Genomic DNA, 20222 nt, shown 5'->3' on the forward strand with positions numbered 1-20222 from the left:
TGCAACTTTCAGTGGGTTGCTGAAATCCGTGTCAGCCAGGAGCAGTTGGATGTCCTTGGGTAGTTGCTCCAGGAATGCCTGCTCAAACATGATGCAGGGCTTGTGTTTGACAAGGAGGGCCAGCATCTCGTTCATGAGGGCCGACGGGGGCCTGTCCCCTCTGACACACCGTGAAAGCCCGAAGGTCTCAATCAGCAAGTCCTTGAAGGCAGTGTACGCGCCTTCTGATGGAGGCTCCTGGATGAAGTTGGCCACCTGGCTTGCTGTGTCCTGGTCTAGGGCACTCATCAAGTGGTAATACTGGGTGGATTCTGCTGTGATCTGCCAGATCTGGAATTGTGTCTCAGCCTGGTCAAACCATACATGTGGTTGAGAGCGATCGTATTGACTGCTGCCTGTTTGCTCATCGCTGGGTTTAGATGCCATGTAAACTATCGGGGTCACCAATTGTAGCTGCGTGCTACTTGAAGGTAGACACACACACATAGTGTCGTCAGGTAAAGCTGAGTTTTATTAGGGCCAGGCCAGACTTTTATACTTGCACTGTTCCTGCTGTGCCCCCCTCCCCCCACCCTTGGGTGACATTATAACATGCATAACAAAAGCTGCATTCCCACACGCGGGTACTTTTCTGTGTAACAATGCATTTATTCCCTGTCTGCTGTCCCAGTCTGGCAGCAAGGCCAACGACATTTTGCCGTTTACCTGGCAGTTCGATTGCTGGGGCCAGTGCTGCTGCGTGGGCTGCTGGCCTTTGGTTGCACTCACCAGCTGGAGTGCTAGTTTGATCACTGCCATGGCGGACCGTCACAATATGCACATTCAAATAGTGACAGTCAAGGTCTAATTATACTAATTCTGGATATGCTCTGTATGGCATACTTTTGTTTATATATTCTCTCCACCCTGTCACACCTTGCTTGTCAATTTCTCTCCCTTGCACCTCCACTCTCCCATTTCCTCTCGGTCTATGAATCATCCCATTCTTGGACGCTTTTTTTCCTATTTAATTTAAAGGCCCGCCTTCAACCATATTTATGCGATTCACCAAGGCACTGGCTCCAGCATGGTTTAAATGAAGCCTATTCCAAGGGAAGAGCTTTCTCCTTCCCCAGAACTGGTGCCAGTATCTCATGAATCAAACCCATTTCTACCATTCCATGCTTTGACTCACATATTTAGTCTCATCCACTTTGCACTTGCTGTTTTTGTTTCCCACATAGTTCAAGTAGTAATCCAGTGATTAACACCCTTGTGGTTGTACTTTTCTATTTTGCCCCAAGGTCTTCTTAATCCAGAAGTAGAACCTCTTTCAGACTCCAAGATATGTTGTCAGTGTTTACATGACCCCAGGAAATGTATCCTGCTTTCCCACTCCAAGTTTTACTTAAATCAGGCCAAGAAATAACAACAGATGGCCCATATAGCCTGTAGGGCTCTGCCTTTGCTGCAGAGAAACTGTTCTCACTTGTGCTAATCTTTAAGGCTATTATGTTTCCTTTTTTTTCCTCATTTGAATGGCATCATGTCATGGTACAATGGAGAGTTTTCAGATTCTCCCTGCATTTTGCATTTTCAACCACACAGGGAGCAACAACCTCATACCTTTTGGACAAGCTGAGCACTGAGGCTTCTCTGGAACTATTTACTAGATCCCTCTACCCACCTCTTCTGCAGTTTCATCATACTGTTCCACATCATTCAGCAGTTTAAAGATTCCCTTTCAATCATCTAAGGGAATAATTGCCTCCTGGAATACTGTAGTATTTTCTCGAGTACTACACTATTACAATCCAAGTGAAGAAATTCTTAACAAAATTGCTTATACTATTTGATTTCAGTTCATCATGTGATTATGCAAGTGCAGGCTGCGCCTGTTTACCCAAAATAATGTTGAAAATTCAACTTCTATGGACATACAACATTGCTCTAGGTGTGCATCAACATTTCTTGTTCTTGACAAGCAGGTTTCTCCAAGAGACTGCAAATCTAAGAATAACCGCACAGTATTTAAAAATCATAACACAACCAACAATCACAATTTTGGAAAAAACATAAATAATGCACATATACTATTCATAATTGCAAATATTATATTGCACCCAAAGACATATATGATGTAGTTAATTCACTGGTACAAGTCACTCATAAAACAACTAACGTGCAATTATACTATTATAAACAACCTATAAGACATAAAATCATTCATGTCACAGCAGGTGCAAATTATAATTTGCTTTGTATCAAATGGCTTTCTTCTCATGCACACAGACAAAGTCTAATAGCACAATTTTTCATGCAAAGGTAGTTTGTGAGCATTTTAAAATATCAAATTTTTAAAGAAGCTTAATATGGAGTAAAGCTTAAAAGCCACATTGCTTGATGCATAACCAGGATAGCAAAAGTCCATCATTCTACATCCATTTTTTGACTCTCACATTTAACTTCAGAATTATTTTGCACAAAATCACTGTGAAGTTATTCCAATCAATTTTATGCTTGGTTAAATTGTTACACTTTGAGATTAACATATCATCCTGACTAGTTTCTAAATAAAATCACCTGATAGGCCCCAATTCTTCCCATTTGAGAGGAATTTATTTGAGCTACTTTTATTTTAACTTCTGGTTGCAAATAAAAGCCTGTATCTAAATACAACTACATTAAACATTGCAAAACAATTACAACCTTGTGAAAAGCTGTAAAGCCAGCTCAGGCATGTTCATGAACAATTAATTACAAGACTGCAAAGTCACAAAACGATCAAGAATGGTGAACGATGCACAGCATTCTTCATTTACATAATTGAGATAAAACAAATATGATTGAAATTCAGCCCTTATCACTATCACAATCTTGTTTATGCAATAGTGGCAGCTCTTTGTACTCTATTTCCAAAGTTCAGTTAACATGTCCAAAGACAAAATTTCAACCTGTACTCTTTTGATTGAGCTGGAAAACAGAACTGCTTTAGTCAAACAATCTGCTTCCAAGCAGTGTTAAGTTTTCTAGTTCCAAAGCATAAAATGGGATTTGTGACAATTAAACTAAAATTTATAAACCTTCACAAGGGTGTTGCATCTGGCCATTGTCTTTAAGATTAACAACTAGGAATCTTGTTTATTTCTAGGTTAAATCCTCCCCGCAAGTTATTGTAGTTCCTGTTATGGGAAATGATAAATATTCAAATAAACATGCAAAAATCACACAACAGACACACATATATACATATATGTATATATTCAGGTGAGATGAATATTGCATGTGTTTAAACATTTTTTTTCCCAAAAATATATTTTAAAGTAAACCTTTTTACATGTAGAGGAATTCACTATGAGTAAATCAGGTAATGCAAGCATGCCACACCTACACATCAGGTATCAGGCAGGATGAAAATTGCATCTCACTTACATTACTGATAGATTTTTGTAAAGCTTCACCTAGAAAGTGCCGCTATGAAAAAGATCACAGGAATAAAAAAAAAATCAGAATCTAATTGTAAATTGAAGAAACAATTTGGAACAAATATGGAAAAAAAAACAAATGCTTATTATGAACAGTGTGATGATTTTGACACACTGGTAAAAAATGAAATATTTCCACTATGAGGCTGAGTTTTAAGAATTGTTCCAACAACGTTGATGACTTAATTATATAAATATATGTTGGCAATGCAGAATTCAAAATTCATAAAAAATATGATGAAAAATATTAAAAAGAGTTGAAGTAAAGCATATAATGATCATAACCATCTAAGGTCAGAAAGTCAAAGGCATATAACATAGAAATAGGGTCCTTGGTCCTCCTTGTCATGCCAACGATTAAATATCTATACTAATTCCATTTACCACTATTTGATCCATAGATTTTATGCCATGAAAATTCAAGTGCTTATCTGGATACATCTTAAATGTTTTGAGAGTATTCTTCTTCACTCCTCTTCACCCTACAGTGCAATCATGTATTTTCTGTAGCTGGTGAACTAATCTGTACTCCCCTGTGGCCTAACCTAAGTTTTATAAAATTGTATTATATTTACTGTCCTCTGATTATCTCATACTTCAACACGAGCAAGAACTTTGGAAAAACTTTATCAGGTTCCCAGTAATCTTCTCTTTGCCTCCCATAGCATTCTGGGATACGGAAGCTTGGGAATTTATCCACCAGTAGTCTTGCTCAGAATTCCAAAACCTCCTATTTAGCGATAACTCATTCTAGAACTTCAATGTCTCCCTCCTGGAATTCACTAGTGAAAATATCCTTCTCCTTAATGAATATAAATGAGCAGTATTCATTTAAGCCCTCTCTTACATGTTCTGGCTCCAAACAATATTTTAGTACCCAATAAACACTACTCTTTCCCTGGACATCCATCTTCTTGCTGTTATTATTCTTAAAACATGCTTAAGGATTTTTCATGACGTGGTCCATAAATGACATTGCATGCCCCTTCTTTTCCTTCTCAGTTTCTTATTTTTCTAAAGTATCCTCCCTTCAACAAAGAATGGGAGGCTCTTGGAACAAGTGCCAGATGAGATGATAGAGGCAGCTATGACAGTAACATTTAAGAGGTCTCTCTTATTTTCAGTTCTCTATACCAGCCATGTGCTTTATTCTCTTTTACCTTAATTCAGCTTTTGATTTCCCTTCCAGGATTCTTTGGAATTAAGGTCCTTACCTTTCACTCTTATAGGAACACTTTGGCCCTGAATTTTCATTATTTCACTTTTGAATGAACTCAACAGAAAAGTAAGTACAGGACCAGGCCCTATAATCCAAAATGCCTGTGCCAAATATGGAGCCAAATTATACTTAACTCATCTGCCATGGTCTCAATACTTCAATTCCATGCCTGTCTGAACACATCATTTTTTTGAACATTTTATTTATTAGCATCTTTCATACATTTCAAATTAATTTGCAATAACATTACATAAAAAATAGTAAATAATTTTTAATGTTCATCCCCTCCATTTCCCACCATCCCTAACCCCAACAGATAGAAAAAGAAGATAGAAAAAAAGAAAAGTACATATTCATCATAATCATTATTAACCATATTAATAATAACAAAATATATTTCCTGATGAAAGTACCATATTTTCAGGTGGAATTGGATTAGAAGGTCTGGATTAGTCTATATTCATAAAACTCATAAGGCTCCCATATTTGACAAAATTTATCATAATCATATCTCATATTATAAGTATTTTTTTCTAATGGGAGACAATATTTTATTTCATTAACCATTCTTCTATTTTAACATTATTTTCCAAATTCCACATTTTAGCTGCACACTTTCTCACTATTGCTGTTGCAAGACTCAAAAATCTCTTTTTATATGTATCTAATTCCAACTTAATGTCTTCATCATATATATTATCCAACAAAAATATTCTTGGATCTAATTTAACCTTCACTTTTAATATTCCCTCTAAGATAACACAATTCTTTCCAAAAAAATTTCTTACCTTTTCACACAACCATACTGAATGCAAAAAATTACCAACCTCTTTTTTACATCCAAAACATTGAGCAGAAAATTTTAAATTAAATTTATTCAACTTATAGGGTGTATAATACATTTGATGTAAAAAATTATATTGATCCATTTGTTATCTAGCATTGATTTCATCATATTTCTTCTTGAATTTGTATATTTAAATCCTGTTCTCTTTAGTTTTATATAAATCATTATTTTCCTTTATTTCTTATAATTTATTAAACATAGTAGTTATAAATCTTCGAATAATAAAGGTATCTGTAATAACATATTCAAATTGACTATGCTCGGGAAGTCTTGTTCATTCCTATTTTTTCCTTAAAATATGATCGTAATTGATAATATGCAAATATTGTATTTTGTAATATCCTATATTTCTCCTTTAATTGATCATGTCATAAAAAATTGAACCTCTAAATCAATCTCATATTTTCTGTATACCTTTTTCATACCAATTGTCAGATAAATAATTATTCATTGTAAACAGAAGAATTTGATTTTGTTTTAAAGTCAATTGAGCCAACTGATAATTCCTTATACCTCTTTTGACATGTATCTTGTTCTATATTCGCAACAAATATTTTAAAATTGGTATTTCTTTTCTACCTTTAAAAATTTCATAATTCCATTTATACAATATTTGGTCTGGAATTTCTTCACCTATATCATTCATCTCAAAATCGACCCAAGATGCTTTTTCTTCCCTTTGATACCAAGATGACAAAAATCTCAATTGAGCTACCTTATAATAACTTTTAAAATTTGGTAATCTCAAACCTCCTTGATCTTTTTTCCATGTCAACTTTTCCATACTTATTCTTCCCTATTTCCCTTTCAATAAAAACTCCCTAACATTCTTATTTAATGGGTGTAAAGGGTGGGCCCAGTACTGCGCACACTGCACTCCACCTAAAAGCTCCTTTGCGTGGGTCCGTCCTCCCCCTCAAAATATGCACACAAACTCAAGCTAGCATGCTGGAACATCAGAACCATGCTAGACAAGGCTGACAGCCACCGACCTGAACGTCGGACTGCCCTCATCGCACATGAACTCCTCAGACTCGACATCGACATAGCCGCTCTCAGCGAAGTCTGCCTTGCAGATGTAGGCAGCCTCCAAGAACAAGGCCTGGGCTACACACTCTACCAGTCTGGCAAGCCTCAGGCTGAACGACGCGTATCTGGTGTTGGCTTCCTGGTCAAGAACCCCATTGCCTCCAAACTTGAAAACCTCCCGACAGGCCACTCTGACCGGATCATCCCCCTTCAAAACAAGCGACGCATCACACTCATCAGTGTCTATGCTCCAACTCTTCAGGCGGAACCAGCAGAAAAGGACAAGTTCTACACTGATCTGCGCAACCTCATCCAACGCACCCCTACAGCAGACAAGGTTGTCATCCTTGGCGACTTCAATGCTCACGTCAGCAAAGACTCAGAAACCTGGCCAGGAATCCTTGGCAAGCATGGTGTTGGCAAGTGCAATGACAACGGGTGCCTTCTGTTGGAGCTCTGCGCAGAACAGCGGCTTGTCATTACTAACACCCTTTTCCACCAGAGAGACAGCCTGAAGACTACCTGGATGCATCCCCGATCCAAACACTGGCACCTCCTGCACTACGTTCTGGTGCGAGGAAGAGACAAACGAGATCTGCTCCACACCAGGATCATGCCCAGCGCGGAATGCCACACTGACCACCGGCTTGTTCGTTGCAAGCTCAACCTTCACTTCAAGCAAAGTTCAAGAACAGTGGAGCTCCCAGAAAGAGGTTCAATGTTGGAAACTTGCAGTCAGACGAAGTGAGAGGAAACTTCCAGGCAAACCTCAAAGCAAAGCTCGAGGATGCAAACTGCCTCACAGACATGTCTCCTGAAACCCTTTGGGATCAGCTGAAAACGGCCATACTGCAATCCACTGAAGAGGTACTGGGCTTCTCCTCCAGGAAAAACAAGGACTGGTTTGACAAAAACAACCAGGAAATCCAGGAGCTGCTGGCAAAGAAGCAATCTGCCCACCAGGCTCACCTTGCAAAGCCTTCCTGGCCAGAGAAAAAATGAGCCTTCCGTCTCACATGCAGCTATCTTCAGCGCAGACTCTGGAAGATCCAAAATGAGTGCTGGACTAGCCTCGCCAAATGATCCCAGCTTAGCGCTGACATTGGCGACTTCAGGGGATTTATGAGACACTAAAGGCTGTGTACGGCCCCTCACCCCAAGTCCAAAGCCCTCTGCGCAGCTCAGATGGCGAAGTCCTCCTCAGTGACAAGATCTCCATCCTCAATCGATGGTCAGAACACTTCCAATCTCTTTTCAGTGTCAACCGCTCAGTCCAAGAATCCGCCCTGCTCCAGCTCCCTCAGCAGCCCTTGAGTCTAGAGCTGGATGAGGTCCTTACCCGGGAAGAGACATAGAAGGCAATTGAACAACTGAAAAGTGACAAAGCAGCAGGTATGGATGGAATCCCCCCCAGAGGTCTGGCGGCAAAACTCTGCATACCAAACTGCATGAGTTTTTCATGCTCAACTGAGACCAAGGAAAGCTGCCTCGGACCTTTGTGATACCATCATCATCACCCTGTACAAAAACAAAGGCAAGAAATCAGACTGCTCAAACGACAGGGGAATCACGCTGTTCTCCATTGCAGGCAAAATCTTCACTAGGATTCTCCTTAATAGACTAATACCTAACAGAGGAACTACTGACATGGTCTTTGCCCTCAGACAGCTCCAAGAAAAGTGCAGAGAACAAAACAAAGGACTCTACATCACCTTTGTTGACCTCACCAAAGCCTTTGACACCTTGAGCAGGAAAGGGCTTTGGCAAATACTAGAGCGCCTCGGATGCCCCCCCCCCCCCCACCAAGTTCCTCATCATGGTTATCCAACTGCACGAAAACCAACAAGGTCAGGTTAGATACAGCAATGAGCTCTCCAAACCCTTCTCCATTGAAGCAAGGCTGCGTCCTCGCATTAACCCTCTTTACTATCTTCTTCAGCAAGATGCTGAAACAAGCCATGAAAGACCTCAACAACGAAGACGCTGTTTACATCCGGTACTGCACGGATGGCAGTCTCTTCAATCTGAGGCGCCTGCAAGCTCACACCAAGACACAAGAGCAACTTGTCCATGAACTACTCTTTGCAGACGATGCCGCTTTAGTTGCCCATTCAGAGCCAGCTCTCCAGTACATGACGTTCTATTTTTGCGGAAACTGCCAAAATGTTTGGCCTGGAAGTCAGCCTGAAGAAATCTGAGGTCTTCCATCAGCCAGCTCCCCACCATGACTACCAGCCCCCCCACATCTCCATCGGGCACACAGAACTCAAAACGGTCAACCAGTTTACCTACCTCGGCTGCACCATTTCATCTGATGTAAGGATCGACAAAGAGATAGACAACAGACTCGCCAAGGAAAATAGCACCTTTGGAAGACTACACAAAAGAGTCTGGAAAAACAACCACCTGAAGAAACACACAAAGATCAGCGTGTACAGAGCCGTTGTCATACCCAAGCTCCTGTTCGGCTTGGAATCTTGGGTCCTCTACCGGCATCACCTATGGCTCCTAGAACACTTCCATCAGCGCTGTCTCCGCTCCATCCTCAACATTCATTGGAGTGACTTCATCACCAACAACGAAGTACTCGAGCTGGCAGAGTCTGCAAGCATCGAATCCATGCTGCTGAAGACCCAACTGCGCTGGGTGGGTCACGTCTCGAGAATGGAGGACCACCTCACTGACAAAAGACAAAGGAGGAAAAACCCAACACCCAACCCCAACCAACCAATTTTCCCTTGCAACCGCTGCAACCATGCCTGCCTGTCCCGCATCGGACGTGCCAGTCACCAACGAGCCTGCAGCAGACGTGGAGATACCCCTCCATAAATCTTCATCCGCGAAGCCAAGCCAAAGATCTAAAAAAACGTTTCAGGTATCTGAATTGGTAATGTTTGAAATAAGTATTGAATTCTTGGAAAAATATTCATTTTAACACAATTCTCCTGTCCTATTAAAATTATTGGTAATTCCTTCCATCTTTTTAAATCTTCCTCCAATCTTTTTAAAAGTGGTAAATAATTCAATTTAAACAGATTATTCAATTGATTACTTACTATTATCCCAAATATTTAACTTCATCACTTTGCCATTTAAATTTTACTAACTTTTTACATTGTGTATAATCTGATTAACCATCGACATCATTTCACTTTTATCCACATTAACATATATCCTGAAACTAATCCATATTCTATCAATCTTTCATTTAGTCTATTCAGTGAAATTCCAGGTTTAGTCAAATATATAACATCATCTGCAAAAAGACTTATTTTATGAACTTTGTCTCCTATCTCAAAACTTGTAATTTCCTCATCCCCTCCAATAATTTCGGCTAACGATTCTATTGCCAATACAAATAAGAATGGTGAAAGTAGGCAACCCTGCCTTGAAGACCTTCCTAATCTAATCAAACCCAATGTTTGACCATTTACTACTACTTTCACCTTTGGTTCATTATACAATGCTTTTATTCCTTTTATAAATGTCTCAGGAAATCCAAACTTACATAATACCTTAAATAGAAAGTCCCATTTTAATCTATCAAACGTTTTTTCTACATCTAAAGTAACTGCCATCGCTGGAGTTTTCCTCCTTTGAGCCACATTTACCAAACTTAAAAATCTCACAATATTATCTGCTGCCTTCCTTTTTGTAATAAATCCCATTTTGGAAGTATCTTAACCAAACAATTAGCCCACAATTTGGATACAATTTTATAATCTACATTTAACAAAGATATTGGTCTATATGAAGCTGTTTGTAATGGACCTTTCCTCTTTTTTGGTATTATCGTTATCAATGCCATCTTAAAAGATTCTGGTACATCATTTACTTCTCCTAATTGATTTAATATCTCTTTAAAAACTGGCACCAACATTTCCTTAAATTCCTTCTAAAATTCTCCTGGAAAACTATCTTCTCCTGGCACTTTATTATTTTGCAATGTTTTCAGAACCTCATATACATAAATTTGGTAATTGAATTTGTTGCAAATATTGCTCTATTTTAATATGATCTTGTTTTTACTCAGACATACAACTTCTCATAAAACTCTCTAAAATTTTCATTCATTTCCTTCAACTCAGTAAACCATCTATTTTTGTCTTTCATTGTCCTAAATACCTATTCTTTCTTTAAATGCCATGTCAACACCTTATGAGCTCTTTCTCCCAGTTCATAATACCTTTGTTTAGTTCACAAAATATCTCCTTCAACTCTATATGTTTGTATCATATTAAGTTTGACCTCTTTTGTTTCCATTAATTTCTTCCTTTCTTCACTTGGACTCATTTGTATTGTTTTCTCTAGATCAGTTATTTCCTTTTCTAATTGATCTACTTCCTTTAAATAGTCTTTTTTTTTAAATTTAATCATATAACTAATCATGTCCTCTTAAATATACCTTTAAAGTATCCCATATAACAAATTTATTCTTTACCAAATCTTTATTATTTTCCATAAAAAACTTAATTTGTTTTCTTACAAAATCACAAAAACCTTTCCAAAAAACAATATCTTATTAATCTCCACCTGTATCCACTAACATTTTTCTTCCTCAGATTCTATTGACAATAACAATGGGGAATGTTCCAAGATAGCATGTGCCAAATATTCCACCTGTTGTATTCTAGATTGAACTTGAATTGTCAATAAAAACATGCCAATTCGTGAATGTCTTATGTCGTAAAGAATAAAATGAATAATACATATTTTCCTGATCTTTCCATTTTTGAACTTAATTAAAATCTCCTCCCATCAAAATTTTACCATTGGCATTTGATAGTTTCACAAAAACATCTTGCATAAATTTACTATCTTCTACATTAGGAGCATATAAATTCAACAAGGTCCAATTTTCTGAGTATATTTGACATTCTACCATAACATACCTTCCTGATATATCCTTCTCTACACCAAAAATTTTTACTGGTAGATTTTTATTTATCAATATTGCAACTCCTAAAGCTTTTGAATTAAATGAAGCTGTCACTACTTTACCTACCCAATTCCTTTATAATTTATCTAATGCATTTCTTGTTAAAAAAAGCTATATCTATATATTTTTTCATAAATACCATTTTTATGTTTTAATTGATTTTGTATCCCATTAACATTAAAACTCATAAAATTAATCTTCCTAATCATTTTCAATCAAATTAACCCCCTACTCATCCAGCCTTCATCCTCCAAATCCCTCTTTAACATATCAAAGATATTATTCTTTATTAGATCTATTATACCAATAAATGTGTGGAAAATAGAAAAGTTAAGAAAAAAATAAATTATGGAATACCCCAAAAAAGGCGCACACAAAAAAACATACCCTTTTTAACAGCCTTATTTATAGGGGTAGTAGTCCAGCCAACACCCGCACACATGAATTGGTGGCAGCCAGCAAACATTCCCTTTGTCCCCCGTCCCCCCAAATCTTATACTAACTAGCCTTTACAAATATCTTCAGTTACTAAACTATTTATTAATATTGTCTTAACTTCCTCCCCTTATAATTAAAGTCAAAGAAACACATAATCTTCCAGTTTTGCCGTCAAACCAAACAGTATACCTCCTCCCCCATTACTTCCCATCTTAGCAGGTTACCCCTTACTTCCATTTTAACAGGAAAAGATTCAGCAAAAGCTTTGGTTTCATCAGGATCTGAAAAAAAATTATGCTCATCAAGAAAAATTTTCAATACAGCAGGATATCTCAAAACAAATGCATATCCCTTCTTCCACAAAACATTTTTAACCATTAAATTCCTTTCTCTTATTCAGCAGTTCAAAACTTATATCCAGATTAAAAAAAGATTTTGTTTCCATTATAGATCATTGCCTTCGCTTGCTTTGCTGCTTGTTCCAACGCTTTCTCTCACCTCATAGCGAAGGAAATTAACCAATATTGGATGAGGATTTTGACCTTCTTGCGGTTTTGGTCTTAAAGCTCTATGCGCTCTTTCAATTTCAAAGCCTTCTTTAAATTCTTCCATTCCCAATACTTGTAGTCTCCAACTTTGTAAAAATGTCTTCATATCTTGGCCTTCATCACCTTCTCTTAGCCCCACAATCTTGATGTTATTTCTTCTACTGTATTTTTCCAGTGTCCATCTTCTGACTAAAAGGTTCCTTCATTATTTTTGCAAATTTTTCACCTGGTCTTTTAGTTGTTGAATTTCCAACTCATTTCCTTTTATTCTTTCTTCCATAACTTCTAATTTGGTTAATATCCAATTGGTTTATGGTATTCTGCACCTGACCAGTCATATCTCTAGTTTCTGTCACTTTATTAGATATGACTTTAAGAGTCTTTTGCAATGATTCTTCCAGAGTCCACTGCAGATGACCCATATACATTTTGAGCTCTGAAGCCAATAATAAAATTTCTTACCAACCTCTCTGAATACTTGTTTTGTGTCATATTCAACTTCTACCTCTATTAGTTCTTCACTTGGTTCTTCCCCGGAGCTGTCAGGTTCAGGATTTTTTTTTTTTAAAGTGCTTCTTTTTTTTCTTCTCTGCACATGCATGACTCCTCGTGCCTGCGCAGTAGATGTTCTTCTTTAGTTACCAGCGGCCATTGTCGGGGGAGACCTTGAGTGAAAGAGCTCAAGGTCTCCCCATCTCCCTGGCGTTCACTACGGAGGACCAGATTCTGAACAGCTCCAGGCTCCTTCTTTGAGATAGGCCTTATTTTTTTTCTCCTTGTCCTTTTCTTTTTCTGGCTTCAGGACTGTAATAACAAGTTTTTCCTTCTTTGGTGGCATCCTGTTCTTTTCTCCAATTCTTCTGACGGTTTCTTTCACTGTTCTTTTAAACTTTTCTGCATTTTAAAAAATCTTCTTTAAACTTTTTCAGGGAGAGTAGGGATTACATCACTAACTCCACATCATCACGTGACACAGCTCCTGTCTGAACACATCATATCTGGTTCCACCACTTTTCTAGCACTTGTTCCAGGAACCCATCAATCTCTGTGTAAAACTTTGCCTCATCAATCTCCTTTTAACTTTCTTCTCTCACCTTTAGTCTGGTATTCTTCTTGTGTGTCTTGCATTACCCAGGTTTTCCCACTATCAACTAGATTAAATTAGTTTTCCTTCTATATACAAAATTGTGAACACAATTTTTGATTCTGCAAAATTTTAAATGCAGACATTTAAAAATTCACATTTCAACTTTGGTACTGAGAATTTTCTCCAAAATTAGCCCTCCCCAGAATAATTGGTATAGTTGCAAGACTGATCCTACTTGATAAAATAAAAATTACTATCAAAAAATGGAAACCTAATCTAATGTAACCACCATCCAAAGTGACTAATTTCTATTCCATCAGTCTCCTCTAAGTGTTGAGCACAGTCATAGAAGATGTCATTGAAGAATTCCTTGATGGCCTGGACACATGGTGATTAGAAGTATTTAGTCTGCACTTCTTTTAAAGAACTGGATTAAATATTGATAAGGGAGCCAAATTTCTGAAGAAATGTCAGGATAATTTTTTTTATCATATGGGCAGCACATTCAGTTGGCCATAGTGACTCCTGTATTGGCAATGCAAATTTAATTATTGACGTATTCTAAACAAAATATAAAATAAATTAAAAATATTAAAAGAGAAAAGAGAAGTTCCACCTCAAAATAATGAGGCAGCTAAATGTGGAGCATCTAAATGAGAAATCAAATAGAGCTACTGCCAGTTCACATTATTGATTGAGAAGCTCTTTGTTAAAAACTCAATCTTTCTTCCTTTTCCTGATCTTTGATTTTTCCACTTCCTGCTTTCTGCCCACACTTCTCTTCAGATTTGAGTCTTTTTTCTTCCTTGCTCATTATGAAGTTTTATCCAGTTTTTCCTTTACTTATTAGTTTTCCCATTTAGATTTCCTGCAGTACTGTCTGGTTAATTGCTTTAATGATTCAAAAAGTTCTTTGAGGACAGAACTAAAAGAACAGATGAAGGGAAGATGATGCAATTAGTCAAATTGGAGTAATGTGTAATCAAAAATAGAATAAAAGTCCAAAAATCCAAACCACCCGAGAATACGAATTTCTCAAAAGTTCTCAAGATTTTTTAAATTTAGCAGGCTTGTGTGTACATGCATAAGTGCCAAAGAAGCACAGAAGTTGCAGAAATGAATAAATAAATATTTATTTGTTATTTATACTTAGTTTATTTACATTTTAACATATAAAATACAATTAAAAATATACCTGTTCATCTTTTCTTTATTCTCCTTAAATTTGAATTTTAAAAGCACTGCCCGAAAATTCAGAAAATCTGAACCGACGCCATCCCTGGGCAGTCCAGATTTTAGGACTTTTATTGCATTAGACAATTTGAAAGAGACCATGAAATTAGAAAGAAACTAAATTCTTTTCTGTAAAAATGTTTCCTCATTTTATTTTATGCTTTAATGGGTCTTGTTACACTAAGACATCTAGTAATCAGCTTTAAGCTAAATCGAGCATAAAAATATTGTTCCACATTTTCAATGAATGCTATTGGAATTTAGCATCTGTGATTGCTAACCAAAAATCTGTCTTGCTACAGTATTTAAAAACATGGAGATTTGAAACAATATTAAGCCAAGTTGAAGCAACACACAAGATGCAGGAGGAAATCAATGGGATAGGCAGCACCCATGAAAGACAATAGACAGTCAATATTTCAGGCTATAACCTTTCATCAGGAATAGCAAGAGGTTAGAAGCTCTAATAAAAGTGTGGATAAAAGGGGAGAACCACAAGATAGCAGATAGGTGAATATAGGTGGAAGATGAAGAGGGAAAGAATGTGGAGATGATAGGAGGAAGAAGCAAAGGGCTAAGGAACATGCATTCTGATAGGACACTATATCATGGGGCCATTAAGTCTCGATCCATTTGCTTTTTCTAATCTCTCTGACTCCATTCGACTTTGTCTTTCCCCTTCCTTACCTGCCAATCTTCCACACTTTCCCTCCTTTGGCTTCTCACCCCCTTCCCTGCAACTTCTTCAACCCTCTGCCGACCAGCACTTCCTACTCCATCACCCCACCCCCCCACCGCTATTTCTTCCCTCCCACCCAGTCACTTGTATTCACCTAATGCCTGACAGCTCATGCTCTTTCCCTTCCACCTCACTCTTTTATTCGGATTTATGTGATGAAGGGTTTCAGCCCAAATGTGTATTGCCTTCCATGAAGGTGACCTGACCAACTGACTTCTTCCTGTATTCTGTGTGTCCTTGCTCCATTTTCCCAGCATTTGCATTCTTTCTTGTTTGAGCCAAGTTGATGGTTTTTGTTCCAATGTAACATAGATTCTTTACTATTAATAAAGATGCAATGAGAATTGTTTCAACTAAAATTAAAATATTTCTGAGAGTTGCAGAAAAGAAGAAAGTGCTGCTCTTGAACTAATGTTCTGCAAAAGTAAAGAGATGTAGAAACTACTGCAGTCAGGACACAACTTGGCAGGTTTATTGGCCCTTCTCCCAATATTAATTAGTAAGCACACTCACAGTCACAGGAAAGATTGGAACAAATGGGTTAATTAACATTAAAAAAAGCTCCAGTGAATGGAATGATATCTTAGCAAGCCATCATCTTCAGAAAAGAGTAAGGGTGAAAATTTAATCATATTCTTGCTATAATTAATTACAACTTTCCTGTTGGGCACAATATTTTAAAATAAAACTTTTTTTTGATATTAGTTCAATCAGCATTCTGAAGCATATGAAAAGAACAAATGCAGCTTTAAAGGTGTATAGTTTCTTTATGATTTGTATTTAACAAAAACAAGGTTTACAAAATAAAAGTTGTACTTTGATATAGTACAGTAATAATTTTAGACAAGTTCAACGCATACCTGATTCAAAAGATCTTCTACCTTTTTCTGGCAACCTTCCTTCTCTGCACTGATTTCTTGGTCCTTTTGGTGTGAGAGGTGAGCCAATGCAAACCGTTTCTCATCTGCATGCTGTCTTTCTAACGTTGCACATAATTTTTCATATTGCTCCCTAAGATAAAGACATCACTTCAGTAATATAAAATACAAAAGGATTAAAGAGTTTTGAGTAATGATACAAGCATAGAAAATGTTAATGAACATTTTTAATTCATAACGCTGAGTGATTCAGAAAAGGAAATGAAAATATCAAAAGTTTCTGGTTCAAGAAAAAACCTAAAGACTCCTTGTTGAAAACCTTTCCCTTAATGGACCAGTTATAATAAGTTGTGTCAAAACTTGTGAAAAGTTATTTACTAATCCTCAAATCTTTTTACATGGCCTTTCAATCAGATCATCTTTCATTTTTCTAAATTGCAAATATAGACCTCCATCTGCATGATGGTTCCTCAAAGGCAAACTGCAGGAACTAATGTAACTTATATTATATCTACTTCTTTTGATTTTCTCACCTATAGAATAATACTGTAAATATGGTTCATAGCCTATCCAGCATGAATTACACTACTCATGATCTTAATACCATTGGCTTCTATTCTATCACACGCATTACATTGATTCTTTTCATCCTCTTCCCTTATCTGCAACTTAAAAATTCAGTGTAAGATGTGCAATATGCGAACGGAATATTTACTTCCCTCCCTTTCAATTAAAAAAAAATATTTTTCACACTATGAACCATACTGACCAAAATACACACAAACATTTCCCTCTTGAATATACACAGTGTCATTTTCTCCCCATTTCCCCCCTCCCTTCCCTCCCTCCTTCACCCCCCCTCCCCACCCACTCAACGTTCAACATATATGATACATTAAACACTTTCAATATTGATAAACATAGGCAATTCTGATATTACACCAATATTTTATTACAACAATAAGAGTTGTGAGCAAGGCTAATTGTGGATGGGGTAGATGGATATGAGTTCTCTTGGGTGAGCCCCTATGTCCAATAGAAAATTTAGGGATTAACACAATCTTAAAATGACATTGGTCATTTCTAACAGTAGACATTGTATAAAATTGTTCTAATGAAATGAAAAGGGGAAAAATGCAGGATGTCTGTTACAATTTCAGACACATTTCCACTTTTTTGAAAACACAATTGTCATTAACATATGTGCTGTTCTAGTCAAAATCTAATCAGGTCATAAAACATGTTATTTAAGGAGCTAGACCACTAAACCTTCCTCTCAGAGGCTAAATGTTTCTGTCTGTAATATGTCAGGAAGCTACACACATTTCCTTCCTGTTCCTCAATATCATTACTTGAAATCCCAAGTATTTATCTTTGGGGTTGATGGTGATCAGAGTTTTACAGATGATTACATTTCAACTATTTCTTTAAAACAACTCACAGTGGCAATTACTGCCAGCAAGATGCCTGCATCCACTAGTCGAGGAGATCTGGTTGGGTTTAGAATTGGTGGGCAGCCCATATGCTTCCTTGTGGTTTTCATTCATGAAGAACAATGAATTACCTCATAACTATTTTCCACTTTTGTTCCAGATCCTTTTCTAATGTTTCCAATTTGAATTTACATTCTTCTTTAGCTACAGTTAGTTGCGTCTCGTAGTTCTGCCTTTGTTGTTCCATTTCTCCCTATGGCATACAAGTAAATTACGATTATAATAAACAGATAATGGGTCAAAAATATTACATTGGAATTATGTACTTGAGGCATTCAGAAAATTAGCTTGTGAATGCAGCCCAAAACATAACACAAATCTCCATCAACTCGATCTACACCCCTTTGCTGTCTAGGAAAGCGAGCCAACGTACAGAAGGATCTACCCCATCCTGGATATTTTCTTTCCCAGTGATGGGCGTTGGTGAGTGTGATCAAGAGAGTTACACTTTAAAAAAAATGTAAATAAGAAGTGTCTGTAATTAACTGGAGCCAGTAAAAGAAAGGGAAACTCAGGTAGAGCATCTGCTCCATCTGTGACTTGGAAACTTTGGTGAACAGCTGCTTCACAGTGAAACTGATAAGTCCCTTAAACTTCCCTCATAAACCACTCAAAAACAGTAATTGTCCAGTAGGTTGGCACTTGAGACTAAACAAAGTAATTCAAGATTATTTTTATTGTCAAATAATAAAAATATGTAATATTAGATGACATTGCATTTAGTCTGCCTTAAGTCGAAGATTTGCCATCAGCGGAAATTATCTAGCATCCCTTATAGCCAGAGAAACAGAAGAAAAAGAGAGTCCAGAGTCACTAAGTGTCCATGGATTCACCTCCAGTGCTCCTATAGCCTCTACAGCCACACAGATTTCAGTCCAAATTATTGGCAACCCAAGCTTCAGCTCAAAATCTCCGACACAATCAGGAAACCTTCAGCACCCAAAGCCTGTCAGGAGCTCCTCTAGCCCTCAGCATGCTCTCATATCCTGATTCCGATATCTGGTACCGCTTCAGCCAGTCTTGAACCAATCTCCAGCAGTCCGCAGACTAGAGTGATTTCTTTAACCTCAAGTCACCAGCAGCCTGTAGTCTGCATGGGTTCCAAGCCTTGAGTTGCTAACATCCCACCGCCTGTCTGTTCTTCAGCCACAGATCACATCACTGGTCCACCGCCATGTTCACCATCTGTAGGTCCTCTCCTCTGCTTCTTCTCAAATGGTGGAGTGTGGGGGGGGGGGTGGGGGGGGGTAGGTGTTCTCTCTATTTTCTGGTGTCCTCCACCAGTCCTCTGCTTCTCTGGAGTTTGGAACTACTTAAGGCCACTGCCAGTACAAGTGCTGTCATCTTGGATCCAGACCCAATGCTGACTGGATTTAAAATAAAACCATCGTCGACTTCTTTAACAAGCCATTTAAAGGATGTTGTTGAGCTGTTGGTAGTAGGACTGGGCAGTAGAACCCTGTGGAGGAATGCTACTTCACCGCTCCCCGCTCTACCCAGATCCACGCCAGTGGCAGCATTGCTATTGCAGTACCTCGGAAATTGTTTTTTTTTCAACATCCAATTACAGCTATTTATATAAAATAAGGATTCTGGGCCAGGAGTTGTAGCTCCATTGTGGTTCCAGCTGACCACAGTGGCATCAAGTGTTGGTTGACTGAGGAACTCGAGCTCAAAATTGATGATCTGGAAACTGAGCTTCAAGCACTGACACATCAGGGAGGGAGAGAGTTACCTGGACACTATCTCAGGAAGTCAAACCATTAGACTAACTGCTTCAAATTTGGTCTGTAGTCAGGGATAAAAGACTTGATTGCTGGTGGAACTAGTTGGATCTAAGGGGTAGTTCTGTCAGAGCCTCAGCCCTCCACCAATTCACAGGGTCTTGCTCTCCCTCTGAGGGAGAGAGTGGGAGTGTAGGAGGGAAGAATGGCCTGACTGTGACACTGTGGTTCATAGAGCTATTCAAGAGGGGGTGAGGTGGGGGGGGTGGGTGGGGGGGAATGAGAATAGGAGTGAAGTATAATGGTAATGTAGTCAGGGAAATAGACACTATTTTCTGTAGCAAAGATCGAGAGCCCCGAAGGCTATATTACCTGGCTAATGCCCAAGTGTGGGATATCTCACCTGACCTGTAGAGGAATTTGGAGTTGGAGAGAAAAAATCCAGTTGTTATGGTCCATGTAGGTACCAGTGACATCAGAAGAACAAGGAGGGAGGTTATGCTGACAGAATTTGAGCAGGTTGGGACTAAATTAAAAATCAGAATCAAAAAGTTAATCATCACCAGGTTGCCAACTAAGCCTCA

General features: G+C 37.9%; 1 protein-coding gene across 6 annotated transcripts in view; it reads right to left on the bottom strand.

The window, feature by feature from the left end:
* Nucleotides 1-20222, bottom strand: part of fam184ab (family with sequence similarity 184 member Ab) — a 176267-nt gene that overhangs the window by 68963 nt on the left and 87082 nt on the right. For all 6 annotated transcript variants that reach the window (XR_011340594.1, XM_069886853.1, XM_069886849.1 and 3 more), the window contains exons 8-9: nt 17986-18107; nt 16404-16554 (exon numbers count right to left, since the gene is read on the bottom strand). Coding sequence is in view for 5 of the 6 variants with exons in the window: in XM_069886853.1 (XP_069742954.1) it covers nt 16404-16554; nt 17986-18107 (273 nt within the window). In the remaining variant the exon portion in view is untranslated. The remainder of the gene's footprint in view (nt 1-16403; nt 16555-17985; nt 18108-20222) is intronic.

The sequence above is a fragment of the Narcine bancroftii genome, chromosome 6 (assembly GCF_036971445.1).
Source record: "Narcine bancroftii isolate sNarBan1 chromosome 6, sNarBan1.hap1, whole genome shotgun sequence".
In the NCBI taxonomy this organism is placed as follows: Eukaryota; Metazoa; Chordata; class Chondrichthyes; order Torpediniformes; family Narcinidae; genus Narcine; species Narcine bancroftii.